Source organism: Heptranchias perlo, unplaced genomic scaffold (genome assembly GCF_035084215.1).
Source record: "Heptranchias perlo isolate sHepPer1 unplaced genomic scaffold, sHepPer1.hap1 HAP1_SCAFFOLD_117, whole genome shotgun sequence".
NCBI classification, from domain to species: domain Eukaryota; kingdom Metazoa; phylum Chordata; class Chondrichthyes; order Hexanchiformes; family Hexanchidae; genus Heptranchias; species Heptranchias perlo.
Window position 1 is genome coordinate 694787 of NW_027138396.1, and position 27000 is coordinate 721786.

General features: G+C 44.6%; 1 protein-coding gene across 1 annotated transcript in view; it reads right to left on the minus strand.

Annotated features, from left to right (window-relative positions):
• Positions 1–6263: 6263 nt before the first annotated feature.
• Positions 6264–27000, minus strand: part of LOC137307997 (mucin-2-like) — an 81387-nt gene continuing 60650 nt past the window's right edge. The window contains exons 22-27 of the mRNA XM_067976967.1: positions 24396–24575; positions 22148–22387; positions 12706–12862; positions 7675–7803; positions 6670–6817; positions 6264–6318 (exon numbers count right to left, since the gene is read on the minus strand). Coding sequence (XP_067833068.1) covers positions 6264–6318; positions 6670–6817; positions 7675–7803; positions 12706–12862; positions 22148–22387; positions 24396–24575 — 909 coding nt within the window. The remainder of the gene's footprint in view (positions 6319–6669; positions 6818–7674; positions 7804–12705; positions 12863–22147; positions 22388–24395; positions 24576–27000) is intronic.

Below are 27000 nucleotides of genomic sequence, written 5' to 3' on the forward strand. Positions count from 1 at the left end.
CTCAGCAGTAGTTGTAGCAGTGACAGGAACTGTTTTAGTTGGAATAGTTGTTGTGGGGGTGACTGTTGTTATTGGTGAGGGAGTAGTCGATGTTGGTTGGCTTCGTTCTGACGTAACTTCAGTGGTTTTTGTAGTTGTTGTGCTTAATGTAGTGCTTGGAGTTGTTGTTACTGTGCTAGTCTTCAATGGTGTTGTCTCAGCAGTAATTGTAGCAGTGACAGGAACTGTTTTAGTTGGAATAGAAGTTGTGGGGGTGACTGTTGTTATTGGTGAGGAAGTGGTCGATGTTGGTTGGCTTCGTTCTGACGTAACTTCAGTGGTTGTTGCAGTTGTTGTGCTTAGCGTAGAGCTTGGAGTTGTTGTTACTGTGCTAGTCTTCAATGGTGTTGTCTCAGCAGTAGTTGTAGCAGTGACAGAGACTGTTTTAGTTGGAATAGAAGTTGTGGGGGGGACTGTTGTTATTGGTGAGGAAGTGGTCGATGTTGGTTGGCTTCGTTCTGACGTAACTTCAGTGGTTGTTGCAGTTGTTGTGCTCAGTGTGATGGATGGAGTTGTTGCTGCCTTGCTAGTCTCAAGAGTAGTTGTAGCAGTGAGAGAGACTGTTTCAGTTGAACTAGAAGTTGTGGCGGTGACTGCTGTTGTTGGTGAGGAAGAAGTCAGTGTTATTTTACTTTGTTTTGTTGTACTTTCAGTTGTGGTAGAAATTGAAGTGCTAGATGTCGTGGTTGCAATTGTTGTTTCGAAGGCTAGTGTTGTACTGGGGACTGTGGATGTCTTAGGAGTGCATGGGTAGACTTTTCTGCTTATTGTTCCATTCACACCGCATGTTGCTTTGATGCACCCTCCAATGCCATCCATCGTGTGGTAGATAACGTCACCTTCATGGAAGGTTTTCCCATCATAAACGCAGGTGCACTCTGAGAAGGAAAAATAATAACAATGACATCAACAATATTCTATCAAATGACTTATTTATAAAAGAATTAAATATCTAAGAAGAGTACATGATGTAGAATGAACCTACCTGATTTGTCATAGATGCAATGTGCTTCGCTGTTTATACACTTGCTAAAAAAATTAACACAGTATATCAGTGACTTATTTTCACTTTCCTTGGAGTACATTAGTTTAATAACATACAATAAATCAACAACAACAACTTGCATTTGTATAGCACCTTTAACGTAGTAAAACATCCCAAGATGCTTCACAGGAGCAATTATCAAACAAAATTTGACACTGAGCCACATAAGCAGGTATTAGGACAGGTAACCAAAAGCTTGGTCAAAGAGATGGGTTTTAAGAAGCATCTTAAAGGAAGAAAGAGAGGTAGAGAGACGGAGAGGTTTATGGAGTGATTTCCAGAACTTAGGGCCTGGGCAGCTGAAGGCACAGCCGCGAATGGTGGAGTGAACTGTTCTTTTTATAATGACTTCAGTTCTCTTGTTATAGCTGAAAATTTTGTCATGGAAACAGAAGAAAGGATGGAATAAGAACAGGTTATTGGCCCATCAAGCCTGTTAAAAGACGACTGTTGAGTGGCCTTGAACTACTAACCTTTGAGTTGATAACCCAGGGCACTGACCAACTTCACCATAGAGCTTGCCAAAATTAACATTTTATGTAAAGCATAATTCCATTATCTATTGTAGTGGAAAAATCAGATGCACAGATCTATACTTTACACAATTGTGTGATTTCCACATAATATGTACAGGGCTGTGAGATTGGTATATGATATATAGTAACTGTTTATACACCCAATGCTTTACAGTGCTGAATTTTTCATTCATAGTGTCCTGTATCACAGACTCTTTCTGACAGCTGATGTAATATCACAGAGAAACCACCTGCTCGGTGACATCACGTCCCACCGCCACAGAGAAACCACCTGCTCGGTGACATCACGTCCCACCGTCACAGAGAAACCACCTGCTCGGTGACATCACATCCCACCGTCACAGAGAAACCACCTGCTCGGTGACATCACATCCCACCGCCACAGAGAAACCACCTGCTCAGTGACATCACATCCCACCGTCACAGAGAAACCACCTGCTCGGTGACATCACGTCCCACCGCCACAGAGAAACCACCTGCTCGGTGACATCACATCCCACCGCCACAGAGAAACCACCTGCTCGGTGACATCACGTCCCACCGTCACAAAGAAACCACCTGCTCGGTGACATCACGTCCCACCGCCACAGAGAAACCACCTGCTCGGTGACATCACATCCCACCGTCACAGAGAAACCACCTGCTCGGTGACATCACGTCCCACCGTCACAGAGAAACCACCTGCTCGGTGACATCACAACCCACCGTCACAGAGAAACCACCTGCTCGGTGACATCACAACCCACCACCACAGAGAAACCACCTGCTCGGTGACATCACATCCCACCGTCACAGAGAAACCACCTGCTCGGTGACATCACATCCCACCGTCACAGAGAAACCACCTGCTCGGTGACATCACATCCCACCGTCACAGAGAAACCACCTGCTCGGTGACATCACATCCCACCGTCACAGAGAAACCACCTGCTCGGTGACATCACATCCCACCGTCACAGAGAAACCACCTGCTCGGTGACATCACATCCCACCGTCACAGAGAAACCACCTGCTCGGTGACATCACAACCCACCACCACAGAGAAACCACCTGCTCGGTGACATCACATCCCACCGTCACAGAATAAACCACCTGCTCGGTGACATCACATCCCACCGTCACAGAGAAACCACCTGCTCGGTGACATCACAACCCACCGTCACAGAGAAACCACCTGCTCGGTGACATCACGTCCCACCACCACAGAGAAACCACCTGCTCGGTGACATCACGTCCCACCGCCACAGAGAAACCACCTGCTCGGTGACATCACGTCCCACCGTCACAGAGAAACCACCTGCTCGGTGACATCACGTCCCACCGTCACAGAGAAACCACCTGCTCGGTGACATCACATCCCACCGTCACAGAGAAACCACCTGCTCGGTGACATCACATCCCACCGTCACAGAATAAACCACCTGCTCGGTGACATCACGTCCCACCGTCAAAGAGAAACCACCTGCTCGGTGACATCACGTCCCACTACCACAGAGAAACCACCTGCTCGGTGACATCACGTCCCACCGTCACAGCGAAACCACCTGCTCGGTGACATCACGTCCCACCGTCACAGAGAAACCACCTGCTCGGTGACATCACGTCCCACCGTCACAGAGAAACCACCTGCTCGGTGACATCACGTCCCACCGTCACAGAATAAACCACCTGCTCGATGACATCACGTCCCACCGTCACAGAGAAACCACCTGCTCGGTGACATCACATCCCACCGTCACAGAGAAACCACCTGCTCGGTGACATCACGTCCCACCGTCACAGAGAAACCACCTGCTCGGTGACATCACATCCCACTACCACAGAGAAACCACCTGCTCGGTGACATCACATCCCACCGTCACAGAATAAACCACCTGCTCGGTGACATCACGTCCCACCGTCACAGAGAAACCACCTGCTCGGTGACATCACGTCCCACCGTCACAGAATAAACCACCTGCTCGGTGACATCACGTCCCACCGTCACAGAATAAACCACCTGCTCGGTGACAGCACATCCCACCGTCACAGAGAAACCACCTGCTCGGTGACATCACATCCCACCGTCACAGAATAAACCACCTGCTCGGTGACATCACATCCCACCATCACAGAGAAACCACCTGCTCGGTGACATCACGTCCCACCGTCACAGAGAAACCACCTGCTCGGTGACATCACATCCCACCGTCACAGAATAAACCACCTGCTCGGTGACATCACGTCCCACCATCACAGAGAAACCACCTGCTCGGTGACATCACGTCCCACCGCCACAGAGAAACCACCTGCTCGATGACATCACGTCCCACCGCCACAGAATAAACCACCTGCTCGGTGACATCACGTCCCACCGCTACAGAGAAACCACCTGCTCGATGACATCACGTCCCACCGCCACAGAGAAACCACCTGCTCGGTGACATCACGTCCCACCGTCATAGAGAAACCACCTGCTCGGTGACATCACGTCCCACCGTCACAGAATAAACCACCTGCTCGGTGACATCACGTCCCACCGTCACAGAGAAACCACCTGCTCAGTGACATCACAACCCACCGTCACAGAATAAACCACCTGCTCGGTGACATCACGTCCCACCGCCATAGAGAAACCACCTGCTTGGTGACATCACATCCCATCACCACAGTGAAACCACCTGCTCGGTGACATCACATCCCATCACCACAGAGAAACCACCTGCTCGGTGACATCACGTCCCACCGTCACAGAGAAACCTGCTACTCGATGACATCATGTTCCACCACCACAGAGAAACCTGCTACTTGATGACATCATGTTCCACCGCCACAGAGAAACCTGCTACTCGATGACATCACGTTCCACCCCCACAGAGAACCAGGACCAGATGGTGTGCTGGGAACAATCAATAGTCGCGGGGAGAGAGGGTGACTGAAGGGGGAATCGGGGATGGTAGCTTTGGGGAATAGAGGGAGACTGGGGAATGTCAGTTGGGGATGGGTGGTCAGGGAGAGAGGGAGCCTGGCGAATGGGGATCGGAGGTGGAAGGGAGACTGGAGAATGGGGGTCAGGAGATGGGAGGGTCGTGGAGACAGGGATACTGGGGATTGGGGTTCAGGAGGAATTAGGGCTCATGTTGTGGGGGGAAGAGAGGGAGACTGGGGAATGTAGTGGGCTTGGAGACCAGCATTTTCTGCAGAGCAGGGAACTGCAGTAGCAATGTGGTGAACCTGAGTCCAAACCAGAGGCCAAGATGATAGGGAGAGAGATCGGACCTATTAAAAGTAGCTTCAACTGGGAAGTTTGACCACATCTTGTGCAGTGCAGTGGAAATTGGGCTGCAGTGGAAATCAGATGAATATCATACTACTAGGTACATATAGACTATCAGTAAGTTATTGTATTACTGTTGGCTCGGAAGGGATTCTGAGTGTTACCGGTATTACTATTATTTATCGGAGCAATTGCAGTGAGTTAATCCCACCCAGTCAAAGTTCCCACCACCTTTGGTTTCCCCTCTTCCCCACCCTTGGTTTTCCTTCTTTGCCTGCTCAGGGGCGGCCTCCTGATTCTCAGAACTTCTCACACAACAGATGCTGGCACAAACCTACGAACAAAGATACTCAACTAAAGGGGACCCAACCTTTATAAGGTGAATACAATGGGCCAGAATTTACTGTCAAAGTAACAGTGAGGCTAACAGTGCTCACCATTATTCATGTGCAAATTGCACAGCAACTTCAGGCGAGGGCAGATGCGCAGTTAAACGCAAAAATCCAGAAGTTGCTGTCCAAGATGCGCTGTTCCACCCTCGCTTTCGCGAAAACGGCATCTCGCTGTCTGACTCACCATTCAAATATATTGGACAGCGTGAAGTTCCTGTATTTGCATGGTAGAAATGAACTAAACTCACCACAGAAATGATGTGGAGATGCCGGTGATGGACTGGGGTTGACAATTGTAAACAATTTTACAACACCAAGTTATAGTCCAACAATTTTATTTTTAATTCCACAAGCTTTCGGAGGCTTCCTCCTTCCTTCACCACCTGAGGAAGGAGGAAGCCTCCGAAAGCTTGTGGAATTAAAAATAAAATTGTTGGACTATAACATGGTGTTGTAAAATTGTTTACAATCACCACAGAAAGTTAGGGCTTGTCCTTTTCAGTCTAAGTATCCTTTTTAACGGCGTGATAAGTCTTAATTACTGCCAAACAACCTCTCTGGCACTGAAAATTAACTTTTACAAGTGTGGATTCTCATTCCTTCAGCTTTTAATTGCTGTTGGAGATTTTTTTTAAAATGTAAATACATTCTTTTTACTTTTCCTTTTTCTGTCTCTTTTTCTGTCTCTCTTAAACCAATCTTTATTTCCATCTCTTTATTTTGCTTTCTGTCCCTGACTTGACATTGAATTCACTATTCGAACTTACGCTTCCTGGTTCAGACTCTGCGCTGTTCATTAACAATTCTTCAATCTGATTGGCTAAGGAGATACATAGTTGCTTGCCCTGTTCACATCGGTCCCAAATGCCCGTTTGGATCCCTAAAAGCAACTTTCAGTACAAAAGCTCATGGAAAGGGCAAGTCTAACAAACGGTTACAGTAAATTCCGGCCCAATTAAAGTTACAGACGTCATATGATCACACACGTCTTGTGGTCAGAATGTCACGCGATCAAACTTCCAGGAATGCCTCCTACCAGAGTTGGCAATCCTATAAGACAGTCAATAAGAACTTGGAATTAAATAACACCTGTCACGTAATGAATATCAGAGGGTGCTTCACAAAGGAGAAAACATTCACCAAGTAGTGGCAGGAAAAGACACACGGTTGAAGTAGAAGAAAGTTTGCTCTGTCTCTAACCCATGCTATATTGAGTTAGGAACATTTCCTGTTAATACTGAGTTCCGAAAGTAGAAAGTTCCCCATTGTCCAACATCAGTGTCCCGCACCCAAAACAAAATAAACTCTTCCCTCCTCCCCCACAAAAAGAAAAGAATCTTTATTAATGCAATAATTGTTCCATTAATAAGAAAATGTCGGAATGTTTATGGTAAAACTTACCATGATTCACAGTTCTGAGTGCTTGGCACAGTCTGGCCTGGCTCATAGTGTTTCCCATTAATATGACAGGAACAGTGATCCAGTGCAACACATTGCATACTTTCCTCATCCAAAAACGGCTTATCATCAGGACAGTCTGGGTAGCAGCCTATGGGATGTGACAATGGTGTTAGATTACTGCTCACTCTCTAACAGTAGTCAGCTCCACATCAGTGAGCTCCTGATAAATGAATGGCTCATGTTTTCTCTCCACCGGATTTATTCACTCCTAATCACAGAGTAATTTAGCTGTAGCTGTTCAGTGGTCGCCCTACATCTAACCCTGTTAACTGTTGATGTAATCTGCTGTGTAGTTTCTTTTTCTTCAAATTAATTCTCAGGAAGTGGGCATCGCCGGAAATGCTGCCATTTATTGCCCATCCCTAGTTACCCTTGAGAAGGTGCTGTACTTTCTTCTTGAATCGCTGCAGTCAATGATGTGAAGGTACTCTCACAATGCTGTTAGTTAGGGAGTTCTAGGATTTTGACCCAACAACCACGAAGGAACAGCAATACACATCCAAGTCAGGATGGCATGTGACTTTAAAACAAACTTGGAGATGATGATGTTCCTGTGCATCTGTTGCCTTTGTCCTTCTAGGCGAAGTGGGTTGTGGGTTTGGGAAATGCTGCAGAACAAGCCTTGGTGAGTTGCTGCAGTGCATCCTGTAAATAGTACACGCTGCGGCCACGGTAAGCCAGTGATAGAGGTGGGTGGATGTTTAGGCTAGTGGATGAAGTACTGATCAAGCGGACTACTTGTTATTTCAATAAATTGTTCAGGGCAGTGTGAAACAGTTGATCTTTTGGATGATTTTCCTTCACAATTAAAGTCTGTAATGGATTTTGTTCACTTGACTGGAACAAACAAAATATTTCTGAAATTATGTAATTTTAGCTTGTAAATAAACATCTAATAAAATAATAAATTAAATTATCATATTAATGAATGAGTAGAAATATTACCTTCAAGCTTGGGGATAATTTTGGAGCATGCTCCACCAGGATTTTGGCACGTTTTCATACATGGAATCCCACAAGGTGCATAGTGCCATTCGCACTCATCATTAGGATTATAATAATCACAAAACAGAGCTGAAAAGAGAGAATTAATCTGCTGAGTTTTTCTTCTTGTTATTCAAGCACCATGGGGTAGATTCTCAACTTCACTGCCTCGGCGGTAATCTGGTGGAGTGGATCACCCATCTGGGTGGTGATGTGGTGGAGTGGATCACCTGTCTGGGTGGTGATGTGGTGGAGTGGATCACCTGTCTGGGTGGTGATCTGGTGGAGTGGATCACCTGTCTGGGTGGTGATCTGGTGGAGTAGATCACCCACCCTTTATAGACCCTGTCTGAATTTCATTCCATTTAAAATCTACCCCATAAATGTCTCCTCCTTGCTGAGGATGGAGTTATACTGAGATTAAACACAGAAAATTTATTGCTATTTCACTGGAACTTGCAGCAAAATTCTGATACAGTAACTTAAAACTGAGTGAGGACAGTTCAAAGTTCTGAGAAAGGAGTTTCTTGAATTCTAATTAAAAAATATAAAATTGTTCTGAATCTTTATTTATTTTATTTTTCTTCTGATAAAAACACTATTGTTAAACTAGGTTCTGAATCCCACTAAAGGCACTGTAAAAGATAACGAAGGCGGGCAGTGGTATACAAGACATTGAGAGCACTAGCATGCTGTGCTAATACAATGGAGGAGGGGGCAGGATGCAGGTTCAATCATTACACTGCTCAGTTCTCAATCTCAGTGAGGAAGCAACACACAGAGGCCAGGGGCAGAATTTTCACTTCGAGCCGGGAAGGGAGCAGGGTGGGGTGGGGCGGATTATTTTCGGCCGTGAAACCCGGAAGGTAAGTTGGCAGGTCGCGATCGCATTTTACTTCTGGGTTTCGTGCCTGGCAGCCAGCCTGACTGACAGGTTGGCTGGCTGTCCGGCAGGAAGGCCTGTGGTCGCAGGCCACAGCTGGCGATCGGAGGGAGGGAGGGATCAGGGGCCGGCAAGGAGATCAGGGGCTGGGGATGAAGATTGGATGGGCTGGGGATGGAGATTGGATGGGCCGGGCAGAAGATAGGAGGGCTGGGAAGAAGATCGGGGGCCGGGGAGGAGATTGGATGAGCTGGGGAGGAAATCGAATGGGATGGGACTTGGAGGTCGGGTGAAGAGTCGGAGGTGTGGGGGTCCACCTTCGGGGTGGTGGGGTGGGCAGGAGGATCGGCAGATCATGGGGTTCCTGTCGGCCAGATGAGCTTTTTGGGCCTGGATGAAGCACTCCTGCTCCTCCAGGCCCACTAGCAGTGCAATAAAGGCACTCACTCACCTCATGGATCCGGGCCTTCCCACCTGCTTTCACCTGACGTGAATTGGAAGTGATGGGAAACCGGAACAGGTAAGGTTAAATTCATTTTAATTTCCTAATATACAAAATAGTAAGTACCTCAAGTATCCCATTGAGGTTCATTGCCCTTTAAGCTGGCTTTAAGTGGAGGTGGGACTTCCTGGTGTCTGCTGTGCACACGCAGACAAACCTGCCTGGGTTAAATCCAGAACTGGGTGAGGTGGAGCCGCAATGTAGTCCTGCTCCAAAAAGCTGTTGTTTTAACCTCCCACCCACACCCAACCCATTCGTTCTTGGGGGTTAAAAAGTATCCCCAGGTACCTCCCCAACAGGAGAGAAGGAAATCTCAAAAAGATGCCGCCCTTTGCACTTCCTGGAATCCTAGAATGATACAGCACAGAAGGAGGCCATTCGGTCCATCCTGCCTGTGCCAGCTCTTTGGAAGAGCTATCCAATTAGTCCCACACCCCTGATCTTTCCCCATAGCTCTGCAAATTTTTTTCCCTTCAAGGATTTATTCAATTCCCTTTTGAAGATTGCTATTGAATCTGCTTCCTAACCCTTATCAGGCAACGCATTCTAGACCATAAGAACTTGCTGTGTAAAAAAATGTTTTCCTCATGTTGCCTCTGGTTCTTTTGACAATTACCTGAAATCTGTGTCCTCTGGTTACTGACCTTTTTGCCACTAGAAACAGTTTCTCCTTATTTACTCTATCAAAACCCTTCATGATTTTGAGCACATCTATCAAAACTCCTCTTAACCTTCTCTGCTCTATGGAGAGCAACCCCAGCTTCTGGACACTCTCCATGTAACTGAAGTCCCTCATCCCTGGTACCATTCTAGTAAATCTCTTCTGTACCCTCTGTAAGCCTTGAAATCCTTCTTAAAGTGTGGTATCCAGAATTGGACACAATACTCCAGCTGGGGCCTAACCAGTGTTTTATAAAGGTTTGACATAATTTTCTTGCTTTTGTATTCTTATGCCTCTATTTATAAAGCGAAGGATCCCATATGCCGTTTAACAGCGTTCTCAACTTGTTCTGCTACCTTCAAAGATCTGTGTACATACGCCTCCAGGTCTCTCTGTTCCTGTACTCCCTTTAAAATTGTACTATTTAGTTTATATTGCCTTTCCTCATTCTTCCTACCAAAATGTATCACTTCACACTTCTCTGCGTTAAATTTCATCTGCCATGTGTCTGCCCATTTCACCAATCTGTCTAAGTCCTCCTGAAGTCTATTACTATCCTCCTTATCGTTTACTGCATTTCCGAGTACCGTGTCATCTGAAAATTTTGAAAATATGCCCTGTACAACCAAATCCAGGTCATTAATATATATCAAAAAGAGCAGTAATCCTAAAACCGACCCCTGGGGAACACCAGTGTTCATTTCAGTCTGAAAAACAACCGTTCACCACTGCTGTTTGTTTTCTGTCAATTAGCCAGTTTCATATCCATGCTGCCACTGCCCCTTTAATCCCATGGGCTTCAATTTTGCTAATAAGTCCATTATGTGGTACTTTATCAAATGCCTTTTGAAAATCTATATGCACAACATCAACCGCACTACTCTCATCAACCCTCTCCGTTACTTCATCAAAGACCTCAATCAAGTTCGTCAAACATGATTTGCCTTTGAAAAATCTTTGCTGGCTTTCATTTATTAACCCATATTTTTTCAAGTGCCAATTCATTTTGTCCCGGTTTATTGTCTCGAAAAGTTTCCCCACCACCGACGTTAGGCTGACTGGCCTGTAATTGCCAGGTTTATCCCTCTCCCCTTTTTTGAACAGGGGTGTAACATTTGGAATCCTCCAGTCCTCTGGCACCACTCCCATATCGAGTGAGAATTGGAAGATCGTGGCCAGGACTTCTGCTATTCTCACTCTTACTTCCCTCAACAACCTAGGATGCGTCCCATCCGGGCCAGATAACTTTTCTACTTTAAGTACTGCCAAGTACCTCCTATTTATCCATTTTTCTCCTATCCAATATCTCTACTACCTCCTCCTTTACAGTGACATTGAAACATAGAAAATAGGAGCAGGCCCTTTGAGCCTGCTCCGCCATTCAATACGATCATGGCTGATCCTCTATCTCAATACCATATTCCCGCTCTCTCTTCATACCCCTTAATGCCTTCTGTGTCTCAAAATCTATCTATCTCCTTCTTGATAGATTTCTTTCATGAAGACAGATGCAAAGTATTCATTTAGTTCCTCAGCCATGCCCTCTGCCTCCACAAGAAGATCTCCTTTTTGGTCCATAATCGGCCCCACCCTTCCTCTGACTACTCTTTTACTATTTATATGTTTATAAAAGACTTTTGGGTTCCCTTTTATGTTAATCACTAATCTATTCTCATACTCTCTCTTTGTCCCTCTAAATTCCTTTTTCAGTTCTCCTTTGAACTTTCTGCATTCGACTTGATTCTTGAATGTATTATGATCCTGACATTTGTCATAAGCTTCCTTTTTCTGTTTCATTTTAATCTCTATATCTTTAGTCATCCAGGGAGCTCTAGCTTTAGATGCCCTTCCTTTCCCTCTGTGGCAATGTGTCTAGTCTGTACCCAAACTTTCTCCTCTTCGAAGGTCTCCCATTGCTCATTTACTGTTTTGCATGCCAATCTTTGATTCCAATACACCTTCAACTCACTGAAATTAGCCCTCCTCCAGTTAGGTAGTTGCACGTCTGAATGTTCTTTGTTCTTTTCCGTAACTACTCTACATTTGATGACATTGTGATCACTGTTCCCCAAATGCTCCTCCACTGAAACATGCTCCACTTGCCCCACATCATTCCCCAGAACTAGATCCTGCACTGCTTCTTTCCTCATTGGGCTAGAAACATACTGATCAAAAAAGTTATTTTCTATACATTTCAGGAATTCCTCCCCCTCTTTGTCCTTTATACTGTTACTATCCCAGTCTATTTAAGGTTATTGAACTCCCCCATTATCACTACTCTGCAGTTCTTGCATTTTTCTGCAATTTGCCTGCAAATTTGTTCCTCTATCTCCTTCCCACTATTTGGTAGACTATAGTATACAACCAGTAGTGTAATCGCTCCTCTATTATTCCTAATTCTAACCAAATAGATTCTGTCTTTGACCGCTCAACTACATCATCCCTTTCCAGTGCTATAACAATCTCTTTATTCAATACTGCCACACCCCTCCTTTTTCTCCTTCCCAACTTTCCTGAACACCCTATAGCCAGGAATATTAAGTTCCCAATCCTCCCCTTCTTTGAGTCAGGAGTCACTGTATCACAGTCCCATGTGGCTACTTGTGCCTGCAACTCACCAACCTTATTTACCATGCTCCATGCATTTACGTACATGCACTCCAAACCAATCTTAGACTGCCTCGCATTTACCCCCTGTCTGTCTCTCCTAGTCTTCTGTGCACCTTGTTTCTCCTCTTTAATGCTACATCCTGGTGCCCATCCCCTTATCAAATCCTCTGGTGGCTGACTCAGGATTTCTATTGCTGGGGGACTGGAGAACCTTAGGGGCCTGACCTCTCAGCTGTGGATGGTGAATAACCCTGAGAGGTGAGGGTCTGGGTGGAAAATACTGGCATTAGATACCCTCCCAAACCTAAAATTGAATGAAAGCAGAATATTACTCACGACAAACTTCAGGGTTCCTCCAGGAAATGCACACCCCGACCATACTGCAGGCCAAAGAGTAGGCAGCTACAGCTGTGCAAAAACATTCACAATCCCCACCAGTGTCACAGGCACATGCATCACGTACACAAGCCTCATAATATGGGGCTGGGTTGACCTGAAAAATAAACATGAAAAAGTTTGGGACCTCATATGAAAAAATACTTAGATGGATATCTTGATAGATATGAAGCAGTCCTGCAATTTTCTTTTTTTTTTATTATTCGTTCACGGGATGTGGGCGTCGCTGGCAAGGCCGGCATTTATTGCCCATCCCTAATTGCCCTCGAGAAGGTGGTGGTGAGCCGCCTTCTTGAACCGCTGCAGTCCGTGTGGTGACGGTTCTCCCACAATGCTGTTAGGAAGGGAGTTCCAGGATTTTGACCCAGCGACAATGAAGGAACGGCAATATATTTCCAAGTCGGGATGGTGTGTGACTTGGAGGGGAACGTGCAGGTGGTGTTGTTCCCATGCGCCTGCTGCCCTTGTCCTTCTAGGTGGTAGAGGTCGCGGGTTTGGGAGGTGCTGTCAAAGAAGCCTTGGCGAGTTGCTGCAGTGCATCCTGTGGATGGTGCACACTGCAGCCACAGTGCGCCGGTGGTGAAGGGAGTGAATGTTTAGGGTGGTGGATGGGGTGCCAATCAAGCGGGCTGCTTTATCTTGGATGGTGTCGAGCTTCTTGAGTGTTGTTGGAGCTGCACTCATCCAGGCAAGTGGAGAGTATTCCATCACACTCCTGACTTGTGCCTTGTAGATAGTGGAAAGGCTTTGGGGAGTCAGGAGATGAGTCACTCGCCGCAGAATACCCAGCCTCTGACCTGCTCTCGTAGCCACAATATTTATATGGCTGGTCCAGTTAAGTTTCTGGTCAATGGTGACCCCCAGGATGTTGATGGTGGGGGATTCGGCGATGGTAATGTTGTTGAATGTCAAGGGGAGGTGGTTAGACTCTCTCTTGTTGGAGATGGTCATTGCCTGGCACTTATCTGGCGCGAATGTTACTTGCCACTTATGAGCCCAAGCCTGGATGTTGTCCAGGTCTTGCTGCATGCAGGCTCGGACTGCTTCATTATCTGAGGGGTTGCGAATGGAACTGAACACTGTGCAGTCATCAGCGAACATCCCCATTTCTGACCTTATGATGGAGGGAAGGTCATTGATGAAGCAGCTGAAGATGGTTGGGCCAAGGACACTGCCCTGAGGAACTCCTGCAGCAATGCCCTGGGGCTGAGATGACTGGCCTCCAACAACCACTACCATCTTCCTTTGTGCCAGGTATGACTCCAGCCACTGGAGAGTTTTCCCCCTGATTCCCATTGACTTCAATTTTACGTGGGCTCCTTGGTGCCACACTCGGTCAAATGCTGCCTTGATGTCAAGGGCAGTCACTCTCACCTCACCTCTGGAATTCAGCTCTTGTTTCCATGTTTGGACCAAGGCTGTAATGAGGTCTGGAGCTGAGTGGTCCTGGCGGAACCCAAACTGAGCATCGGTGAGCAGGTTATTGGTGAGTAAGTGCCGCTTGATAGCACTGTCGACGACACCTTCCATCACTTTGCTGATGATTGAGAGTAGACTGATGGGGCGGTAATTGGCCGGATTGGATTATACATATTACATATTTAACATTATACATATTCGTATGGATACACCTACATAGCTAACATTGTATGTCTTTGAAGAGAAGGAATGAAAATGCTGCAGCTCTTTCCTCAGCTACTCTTGGGCTGTGCTTAGAATTTAAGAAAATATACACTAAGAAAAGGCCATTGCTGGCACTCAGCCTATTCCTTCTAAAAGTCATGTGGGATTTGCAATGGATTTTCTTTATCTTACTCTCTTCTCGCAGACTAGACAACCACAGGTATCCTTCTAGAAGAGAAACATTTCTCCCTGGTGCAATTGATTATAAAAATTCGTTGCTACATATGTGTGCGTATGTGTGTGTGTGCTATTCAATCCAAATTTGTTGGCATCTCGCAGATAGCAAATATCATGTCCTCTGCAGGTTTGAATCATTGGGGTGGATTTTAACTCAGAGCGGGCTTCCGGCGGGAAACCACAGCAGCGATTTATTTCCCGCCCAGCAGAAGCAGCAGGAGGCAGCAGTGATTTTAACTGGGCCTCATTTAAATGCTGCCGGTCCACTTTCCATCTGGAATGGGTGTGAAGAGGGCTCAGAGTGACTGTGGGCAGATGAAGATCAAGCGGCACTTGGCCGCCCGCTGCCTTACAGGTAACTGGTGGGGAAGAGGTTTCAGGATGGTATTGCAGGAGGAAAGTGGGGAGGGGGAGCCTGGGCCTGGGAAAGCCACGACTTTCCCTGTGGGAACCAGATGAGCACTCCTACACCTCCTGGTTCCAGAAAGGAAAGTTTTACACTTAACTGAAAGGCTTCTTATTCCTGCAGACCAACTGCACACCTGCTTCTCCCGAGTAGAAAAGCAACTGCAGTTTCCCCATTGAGTAGGGTTGCCCACTCCAGCTGGAGGCATTTCTGGAGGTTTGATCAAGTGATGTTCTGACCACATGACATCTGATCATGTGATGCCTGATCACTTGACATCTGATGACATGATATCTGATCACATGACTTCTACAAATTGCATTTACCAAATAAAGGCTGGGTCCTTTGTAGTTGAGTATCTTTGCTCATGGTTTTGCGCCAGCAGTTCTTATGCGAAAAGTTTCAAGAAACAGAAGGCCACCCATGAGCAGGCAAAGAGGGGAACCCGAAGATTGGGAATAGGGGAAACCGAGGGCTGTGAAGAGGGGAAATCAAAGGTGGGAGGGAGATTGATTCCACCAGTAACTAATCGTAACTCACTGAAATTGCACTGACAACTAATAGTAATACTGGTAACACTTAAATTCCACTCTTAACCAATGGTAATACAATAACACACTGATAGTAATAGCTGTATTGCCTCGTTATCCTACCTGTAACCAGAAGTAATCCTATAACAGACTGATATTCACCCTGAAACCACAGCCAGAAATCCCCTGCACTGCAAGGTACGGTCAGGCTTCCAAGTCAATGCCACTTTTAATGCGCCCCATCTCTCTCCCTATCTCCTTGGACTCTGGTTTGGACTCCGCTTCTGTATGAAGGTGACAACTCTGAACTGAGAACCTCAGTCAGAGCTGATCTGTACTTGGACTTCACGTGTCAAAACCGGCCAGTACAGACCGACCTGAACCAAACCAAGAGATTGCACAAAGGACAATGGGCTCAGTGTTTGGACACTTCTCACAGGGCACATCGTCCTAAACTCAGCTCAGAACGAACAATTCTAAACCACTCCCTGGGCTCAGTCTCAATAAAGGAGAGTTTTCATAAAATTATAGAAATTACAGCACAGGAGGAGGCCATTTGATCCCCGGTGCTGGCGCTCTCTTCTGTAATCCCATTCCCCCCAGATCCTTTATATTCCTCCTTTACAAATATTTATCCCCATCCCTTTTAAATGAAGTTTTAGTCTCTACCTCAATAGCAATATGTGGTGAAGGATCCCACAGTCTAATAGCCCTCGGTTCAAGGACCTTTCTCCTCCCTTCCTCCGTTGGTTCTTCCAGTGAGAATCTATGGTTTCGGTTCCCTAATTCCCCATTCGCACACCAGTGAAAACAATATTTCACTATTTACCCACAGTAAGGCCCCCAGGTTTCATTTGCTCCTCTCTCAGTGTCGCTTCCACTCACCATAGCTGCTGCTGCTCCTGGCTCTGCAGGAAATGCTGGTCCCCATGCCCACCCCCACCCCATTCTCCCCCCCCATTTGAGTCGCAATCCCCGACCCCCAGTCCGCTACTCACCCCATTCCCCAGTCCCCTTCTGTCCTCGACATCCCATCCTCGGATCCCCCATTCCCCAGTCCATATCTCTCCCCCCAAAGCCCCCATACCTCAGTCTTCATCTCTCTCCCCCCAAGCTCTCATTTCCCAGTCTCCCTCTCTCCCCCTGAGCGGGGAGTCAGAAGGGAGTAAAGTTGAGAGCAGCAAGAGAGGGGAAGACCCAGGGGAAATTTACAATACAAATAGTACAAACAGTTGTTCAAGAACAAGTGAAAGGGAAAAGCGTAGAGCAGCGGAAAGAAAGTGTACTTTAGGCACGACAGATAAAATAAAAACTAGAAGGCGTAAGGCGATTAACCCAGCATCAAAGCTGAAGGTCAGGCTAGGGTGTGTGGCCCAACTAAGAGTTCTATATACAAATGCATGGAGTATAAGGAATAAATTAAATGAACGACAGGTTCAAATTCAAATTGGAGGGTATGACATGATAGCTATTACTGAGACATGGCTGCAGGATGGTCAGGATTGGGAACTAATTATACCAGGTTATAAGTTCTACAGGAGAGATAGGGAAAATCGAAGAGGGGGAGGAGTAGCCTTAATGATTAGAGATGAAATCACTTCAATGATAAAGGGGGATATAACGAGAGGTAAGCAGCCAACAGAGACCTTATGGGTTGAATTGAGAAATAGGAAAGGATCTAAGACTATAGTGGAAGTTGTATATAGGAGCCCTGGTAGTGGCTCTGAAGTGCTAGATTGTATAAATGCAGAGATTAGACAAGCGTGTAAGAAAGGCATAGTGGTCTTAATGGGGGACTTTAACCTTCACATAGATTGGGAAAAGCAGACTAGCAACTGTCAGAAAGGTAGTGAATTTCTTGAGTGTGTCCAGGATAGTTTTCTACAGCAGTATGTCCTAGAGGCAACAAAGGGGCAAGCCATACTAGATTTAGTAATGAGTTATGAACCAGATTTAGTGAACGGCTTAACTGTGCGTGAACATCGATCCAATAGTGATCATAACATGATCGAGTTCAATGTAGTGTTTGAAAGGGAAAAAAGTGAATTAGCTGCTAAGATTCTAGACTTGGGCAAGGCTGACTTCAATGGGATCACCGGCATCTCCACATCAATGGGATGAGACAGAGACTGTCCACAGTAAACTGGGCAAATCTGTTAATGGGTAAAACGACTGATGATCAGTGGGAAATGTTTAAAGAAACATTTAACGTGATACAGAATCGGTTTATACCCCTGAGGGGCAAGAACTCTACTTGCCAAAAAAAACAGCCATGGACAACTAAAGAGGTAAGGGACAGTATAAGACATAAGGAAAGGGCATACAAAAAGGCAAAAAATGGCACAGATCCTGGCGAATGGGAAAGATACAAAGGGTCACAAAACAGATAGTAAGAGCTACAAAAAGAGAGTATGAAAAGAAACTCGCAAGGGATATCAAAACCAATATAAAGAACTTTTATAGTTGTATCAGGAAAAAGAGGGTGGTCAGGAGCAGTGTTGGCCCCTTAAAAGTTGAAAGTGGGGATATTGTCATTGACAATGGGGAAATGGCGGACATGTTGAACAATTACTTTGCGTCAGCATTTACAGTTGAAAAAGAGGATAGCATGCCGGAAATCCCAAGAAAACTAATATTGAATCGGGGACAGGGACTTGATAAAATTAACATAAGTAAAGCAACAGTAATGAAGAAAATATAGCACTAAAGAGTGACAAATCCCCAGGACCAGATGGTTTCCATCCCAGGGTTTTAAAGGAAGTAGGTGAGCACATTGTGGATGCCCTAACTATAATCTTTCAAAGTTCTCTAAATTCAGGAACTGTCCCTCTAGATTGGAAAATTGCACATGTCATTCCGCTTTTTAAGAAAGGAGAGAGAGGGAAACCGGGCAATTATAGACCAGTTAACCTAACATCTGTTGTGGGGAAAATGCTGGAGTCTATAATTAAGGATAGGGTGACTGAACACCTCGAGAATTTTCAGTTAATCAGAGAGAGCCAGCATGGATTTGTGAAAGGTAGGTCGTGCCTGACAAACCTGATTGAATTTTTTGAAGAGGTGACTAAAGTAGTGGACAGGGGAATGTCAATGGATGTTTTTTATATGGACTTCCAGAAGGCATTTGATAAGGTCCCACATAAGAGACTGTTAGCTAAGATAGAAGCCCATGGAATCGAGGGAAAAGTACGGACTTGGTTCGGAAGTTGGCTGAGCGAAAGGCGACAGAGTAGGGATAATGGGTAGGTACTCACATTGGCAGGTAGTGACTAGTGGAGTCCCGCAGGGATCTGTCTTGGGGCCTCAATTATTCACAATATTTATTAACGACTTAGATGAAGGCATAGAAAGTCTCATATCTAAGTTTGCCGATGACACAAACATTTGTGGCATTGTAAGCAGTGTAGATGAAAACAAAAAATTACAAAGCGATATTGATAAATTAGGTGAATGGGCAAAACTGTGGCAAATGGAATTCAATGTAGACAAATGTGAGGGTCATCCACTTTGGATCAAAAAAGGATAGAACAGGGTACTTTCTAAATGGTAAAAAGTTAAAAACAGTGGATGTCCAAAGGGACATCCAAAGGGTTCAGGTACATAGATCATTGAAGTGTCATGAACAGGTGCAGAAAATAATCAATAAGGCAAATGGAATGCTGGCCTTTATATCTAGAGGACTAGAGTACAACGGGGCAGAAGTTATGCTGCAGCTATACAAAACCCTGGTTAGACCGCACCTGGAGTACTGTGAGCAGTTCTAGGCACCGCACCTTCGGAAGGACATATTGGCCTTGGAGGGAGTGCAGCGTAGGTTTACTTGAATGATACCCGGACTTCAAGGGTTAAGTTACGAGGAGAGATTACACAAATTGGGGTTGTATTCTCTGGAGTTCCGAAGGTTAAGGGGTGATCTGATCGAAGTTTATAAGATATTAAGGGGAACAGATAGGGTGGATAGAGAGAAACTATTTCTGCTGGTTGGGGATTTTAGTCTAAAAATTAGAGCCAGACCTTTCAGGAGCGAGATTAGAAAACATTTCTACACACAAAGGGTTGTAGAAGTTTGGAACTCTCTTCTGCAAACGGCAATTGATACTAACTCAATTGCTAAATTTAAATCTGAGATAGACAGCTTTTTGGCAACCAAAGGTATTAAGGGATATGGGCCAAAGGCAGGTATATGGAGTTAGATCACAGATCAGCCATGATCTTATCAAATGGCGGAGCAGGCACGAGGGGCTGAATGGCCTACTCCTGTTCCTATGTTCCTATGTTCCCTCACTCTCGAGCCCCCCCCAATTCCGGACTCCCCAGTCCCCTCCCAACTGCACACAAGCCAATCGCTGCTCTCTGCGGCAGTGGTCGGGTGACATCATTGAACTGGAGGCTTCTCTGAGCAGCAGCTGGTGATGTCATGGGGGCAGCGCTCGGGGGAGGAATCACCGATTTTGGGAGACTTTCGCCTAAAACGGGAAACCCTACCACTGGCTCCTCGTGTAAAACTGCATCAGAAATCTTATTGATGTAATAGAACCCCGATTTGATTTATGAGGCTGCCACCTTCTTTAGCGAACACATCATCTACCTGCAATACCCTGTCGGAATTTGAGCAGGTAAAACCCCCTTTTTTACCTGCCCAGTTCCTACTCGTGCTCATACGTTGTGCTTCTTCTTCATTCCTTCAGGAACATACTATATAGTATTACTTACAAGGTCAATTGGACTTTCATCGCTTAAAGAGGAATGAATGTCTTTGGGAGTACTTTTCATATAAAAGATTTTCCTTTTCATAATGGAAAAGCAACTCATCTTAATTTACTTTAGCTTTCTGAAATTGTTCATTTTCTTATCACCATAGAGTCTCTCACGGTTTCATTGATAAGGGTGGGAAGGAGAAGTAACTTAAATTTACTAACCTGAGGGCCTCTCTAGAATCGCCTGACCCTGGGAAGCCACATTATAGTTTAAGGTAGCACCTTCCACTGTTTGCAATGGAGCTGCCCCAGGATGCTCCCTATAATTAATGCAATGGTTACACTCGGAGGGTTTGCTGCTGACAGGAAAACTGACTGAGAGTACTTTGAACAAAAAAGTAGTCTCCCATATTTTCCTTCAGCCAAAGAATATTGGGCAGGAATTTGCTGGAGCAGGGCATGCTGAAGTGTGCCCATATAGTGAGACTTTTTCCTGCACACTTCAGCTCAAAAATATTTTGCCCTGTAAGTTGCTGGAAGTGCGAGCCGATAACGACGCGGCGAGGGCAACAAGGCATTTGGGACCTTGGTAAACAACGGGACCTACAGCATATCTCCTTAACCAATTAGATTTAAGGACTTTTTTTTTATTTGTTCACGGGATGTGGGCGTCACTGGCGAGGCCAGCATTTATTGCCCTTCCCTAATTGCCCTTGAGAAGGTGGTGGTGAGCCGCCTTCTTGAACCGCTGCAGTCCATGTGGTGACGGTTCTCCCACAGTGCTGTTAGGAAGGGAGTTCCAGGATTTTGACCCAGCGACAATGAAGGACTGAGAAATAATCAGAGGAAGGACTGAGAAGGCGGGTGAATTAGAGTGGGTGAATTCAATGTCAAATCATGTACGGAAGGAGAAATGAAGAGGGAAAGAAAGATTGAATTAAGAGAGAGAGAAAAAAGAGATAGAAAGGAAAAGTAAGAAAAAAAATTAAATTTAAAATTTGACATTTTTAAAATCTCCAACAACAAGATTCCACGCTTTTAATTATTCACTTTCTGCGCCTGAAAAGTTGATTAGCAGTCATTAACAATTATCATGTTATTAAAACGATACTTATGCTATTAATTATTGGACTTAGCTTTCTGTGGCGAATTTAATGGACAATTAATGTGCAAATACAGCAATTTTATGAAACTCACGGGGTGGTTAAAGGCAAGATGCCGTTATCGTGAAGCTAATGGCGGAGCGGCGCAAATTGTCCAGCAACTTGTGGCAATTTGTAATTCACGGGAGATCTCTTCCTCGTCACAAGTTGCTGGCCGATTTGCACATTAATAGCAGCATGTGTCATTCACGTGCCATTATTTTTTCAGCAAATTCCAGCCCATTAATTTCTATTCTAATACTTATGAAAATATGAAGTTTCCACGATGCTCAAAATTCCTCAAATTCTTTCAGACTCCTGGGAAGACTGAAAATACAAAACAATGAGCATCCAGAAATTTCATTTCAGCAAACTCCAATGGAAAGGGGGCTGAAGAAAATCTCATGAATTCTAAATATGGACAAATCAAATTCCTCCAAGCCACAAGTGTTATCAAGGAGAATTTGCTGCATTGTTGTGACATAAATGGAAAAAGGTTTCTGGGATTTCCAAAAGAAACATTCTCATTTTTACTTCTTAGTTGTCACTGGAAAGTTAAGGAGATTTTGTCCCTCTGCATTGAAAAACATTTTGCTCTTGGCAGTTGTTGGAAGTTTTCTGGTGGTGCTTTTGCTTCTGCACACAGGAAGATGGAAACCATTGTTGCTCATGTACACAATTGTTTGAAGATTATTTGTATACTGTGGTGAAAAGACACATGAAACACTTGGGTGCACAATGCTGTACCTGAGAATTACAAGCTTGGAATGGCTCACTCTTGATGATGCTACACTGTTTCTGAGCCCACGCATCTCGATGAACGTTAATTGAGCAAGGGTCTTTGCCTTTCTTTACATTTGGACAGGTAGGAGACATCTTCCAGCTGTTTCCAAACTCCTCCATGTTTACAACCACCAACTGGCTTTTTGTGGTAAAATCATTGTGTACATTGCCATCATAATTGCCACACAATCCACAGATGGTACCCTGTAATAACCAATAAAGGTGCCAATTATTAGACTGAAAATATGGAAAGTTATTAGACTTGCTTTCTTTCTCTCTTTCTAAATGTTTAATTTAAAGGCGTTTTCAGAAGAAATAACTTGGTAGCGATGGGGGAGAATAGAACTGTGTGCCATATCATTCCAAAGACGTCACGCACAAGTGATGCAGTGATTTATGTCAGTGCATCATCCATTTACAAGCAAATCGGAAGAAGTTTGCTTATCCCTTTTTTAGAAAAGCAATGTCCCTTTCGCAGATCCGTGAAAATGGTTACACTTTGGAACTGCTTGTGATTTTTCTGTGATAAAAACTTGTTTTAATAGAAGTGATTAGTGTTTTGAGCTCCATATTCTCTTTTCGGCTTGTAGTATTTTCTTCACGCTCAGGATATGGGATTCGCAGGCAAGGCTGGCATTTATAGCCCATCCCGAGTTGCCCTGAGAAGGTGATGGTTGGCCTTCTTCTTGAGCCGCTGCAGTCCATGTGGGGAAGGCGCTCCCACAATGCTGTTAGGTAGGGAGTTACAGGATTTTGGCTTAGCGACCTTCGCAGGAAATGCGCGATATTTCCAAGTCAGGATGGTGTGTGACTTGGAGGGAAACATGGAAGTGATGGTGTTCCCATGCACCTGTTGCCCTTATCCTTCTAGATGGTGGAGTCATGGGTTTGGGAGGTGCTGCTGAAGAAGCCTTGGCCACTTGCTGCAGAGCATCCTTTAGATAGAACACAATGCAGCCACAGTACGCTTGTGATGGAGGGGCTGGCTGTTTAGACGAGTGGATAAGGTGCCAACCAAGCGGGCTGCTTTGTCCTGGATGGTGTTTAGCTTCTTGAGTGTTGTTGTAACCCATCCAGGCAAGTGGAGAGTATTCCATCACACTCCTGACTTGTGCCTTCTGGATGGTGGAGAGGCTTTGGGGAATCAGGAGGTGAGCCACCCACCACAGAATACCCAGCCTCTGACCTACTCTAGTGGCCACAGCATTTATATAGCTGGTCGAGTTGAGTGTCTGGTCAATGATAACCCCATGAATGTTGATGGTGGGGGACACGGTTATGGTATTGAATGTCAAGGGGAGATGATTAGGCTCTCTCTCGTTGGAGATGGTCATTGTTTGGCAGTTGTGTTGCACCAATGTTACCTGCCACTGATCAACCCAAAGCAGTCGATGATCAAGAGGATTGGCTATACCCATCAGTATTTATTTGTGTTGGACCTTCAGTGTGTTAAAGATGTGCAACAAATATCTTTACTGTTCAAGTAAGCTGTTGAAATGATGCTGTAATGAATGGAGACTCAGCAATGGTCACTCATTTATAATAAATGTTATCTTATTCACCATTTTTATTCTCTTGAACAAGATGGCAAAACATTAATTATTTCCATACTGAGTACTGACCGAGAACTTCTCAAAGGAGTAGTAACACAAATTTGAACCTAAGATTATTAATATTGATCTATAGTGGTGATTATATCAAACTTAAATCCTCCAAAGATCTGAATTTAATTTTTCATTGGTTTATTTATTCCCCAGTGCATATCATTCTCTGTCCAATTGTCAGGCAGGATGCTTGCTCCTACAATTTTTGCTATTGGCGCATTCCAACCAGGGTTAAGATTTTTTCCAGGAATGGTGCATTCGTGTAGAGTGACTTGCTGAGTTTTTTACATTACTTCGAGAAAGTTCCAAAACCACTCCCTGGATGGTAGTCTGTGATTGCAAGCTCAGGCACTGAAAATTGTAACTGGAAGCCACATTCTAACACACAGAGGCGGAGTGCGTTAGATTGCCCCTGCATTCTGCCAACACAACAACTGTCACTGCACCTCAAAGTAATTCAATGTACGTTAAGGGGTTTGAGATGTTTCTGTGAGGCTTGATAAGGGCCATTGTAAATGCAAGACTTTCTTGTTCAATAGATTTTAAATTTCTGTCAATGTACAGAACATCCTTGGTAATAACAACAAGGTTCAGGAATAAGCACTTACCTTAAAGGAGTGACTGAGTTTGATAGTCAAGCTTGTTTTCTTGTCCCACATCAATACCAGTCCATTTTTAGCTTCAATTACAAGGTAAATGCCAAGATGACGCACTTCATAAGGTATGTATATACTGTTACCAAACTTCACCACTTCATACTTTCCATCTGAGAGTTTTATTTCAGAGTTCTGGGGGTTTTTAAATAATCATATTAGTCAAATACCATATAAAATAGTCACATATATATTGCACCAGGAACTGTCCTGTATCTGTTGGGGCGGATCTTGCTGGAAAAATAACAGTGTGTTAATGATGCACATCGTTATTCATGTGCAAATTGTCCAGCATGTTCAGAGAGTTACGTGATGTGCCGTGAGTTGCTAATCTCCAGAACTTGCTGGTCGATTCGCACAAACGGCATCTCACCCTTAGCCACCATGTTATTTTTAGGAACTTGATGGATTTGTAAAATAAACGCCCATTAAACTTGCAACAGGAAGTTAAGTCTGATAATTAACAGTGTAAGTATCTTTTTAAAGACGTGATAATTGTTAATGCAATACCAATCAACCTCTCTGGCCCAGAAATGTCTTGTGGGGAAAATGCTGGAGTCTTTAATTAAGAATAGGGTGACTGAACACCTCGAGAATTTTCAGTTAATCAGAGAGAGCCAGCATGGATTTGTGAAAGGTAGGTCGTGCCTGACAAACCTGATTGAATTTTTTGAAGAGGTGACTAAAGTAGTGGACAGGGGAATGTCAATGGATGTTTTTTATATGGACTTCCAGAAGGCATTTGATAAGGTCCCACATAAGAGACGGTTAGCTAAGATAGAAGCCCATGGAATCGAGGGAAAAGTACGGACTTGGTTCGGAAGTTGGCTGAGCGAAAGGCGACAGAGAGTAGGGATAATGGGAAGGTACTCACATTGGCAGGTAGTGACTAGTGGAGTCCCGCAGGGATCTGTCTGGGGCCTCAATTATTCACAATATTTATTAACGACTTAGATGAAGGCATAGAAAGTCTCATATCTAAGTTTGCCGATGACACAAAGATTGGTGGCATTGTAAGCAGTGTAGATGAAAACATAAAATTACAAAGCGATATTGATAAATTAGGTGAATGGGCAAAACTGTGGCAAATGGAATTCAATGTAGACAAATGTGAGGTCATCCACTTTGGATCAAAAAAGGACAGAACAGGGTACTTTCTAAATGGTAAAAAGTTAAAAACAGTGAATGTCCAAAGGGACTTAGGGGTTCAGGTGCATAGATCATTGAAGTGTCATGAACAGGTGCAGAAAATAATCAATAAGGCAAATGGAATGCTGGCTTTTATATCTAGAGGACGAGAGTACAAGGGGGCAGAAGTTATGCTGCAGCTATATAAAACCCTGGTTAGACCGCACCTGGAGTACTGTGAGCAGTTCTGGGCACCGCACCTTCGGAAGGACATACTGGCCTTGGAGGGAGTGCAGCGTAGGTTCACTGGAATGATACCCGGACTTCAAGGGTTAAGTTACGAGGAGAGATTACACAAATTGGGGTTGTATTCTCTGGAGTTTAGAAGGTTAAGGGGTGATCTGATCGAAGTTTATAAGATATTAAGGGGAACAGATAGGGTGGATAGAGAGAAACTATTTCCGCTGGTTCGGGATTTTAGGAGTAGGGGGCACAGTCTAAAAATTAGAGCCAGACCTTTCAGGAGTGAGATTAGAAAACATTTCTACACACAAAGGGTGGTAGAAGTTTGGAACTCTCTTCCGCAAACGACAATTGATGCTAACTCAATTGCAAAATTTAAATCTGAGATAGATAGCTTTTCGGCAACCAAAGGTATTAAGGGATATGGGCCAAAGGCAGGTATATGGAGTTAGATCACAGATCAGCCATGATCTTATCAAATGGCGGAGCAGGCACGAGGGGCTGAATGGCCTACTCCTGTTCCTATGTTCCTAGAAATGGAACAATTGAAACTGTTGAGTCTCATTCCTTCAGGTAGTAAATTGTTCTGAGAGATTTAAAACATATCAAATTTAAAATTTTAAACTTATTTTCTTATTTTTCCTTTCTGTCTCTTTTTTCTCTCTCTCTTAATCCAATTTTTCTTTCCCTCTTTCTTTCACTTTATGTACCTGATTTGACTCCAATTCACCCTTCTTAGTCGTTCCTCTGTTTCTTTCTCAATCCTTAAGTCTCATTGGTTAAGGAGATATACTGTTGGTCCCACCATTCACTAAGGTCCCAGACGCCCCGTTGCCCTCAACATGCCATTATCAGCTCGCACTTCCAGCAAGCTATGGTGCAAAAATTTTTTACGCTGACGGGTGCAGAAAGAAGTCTAACTAACAGGACATGTTGCGAGTTGCCTCACTCCAGCAAGATCCGGCCCAGTGAATATGCTCTTTGCCGGAATTTGGCCATTGTTACCATTCTGATATCACATTACGTGGAAAATTAAAAAGGAACAATTATATAAAAATTAGCTTGTGTCTAACAAAAATATTCATGCCCAGTAGAACAATTTCACTGATTGTAAAATGTAAATCACTGGGTCCTTTCACTTGCATGGAACAAGGCGACGGTGACCCTGATTGCATCTTATCCTCTGTTC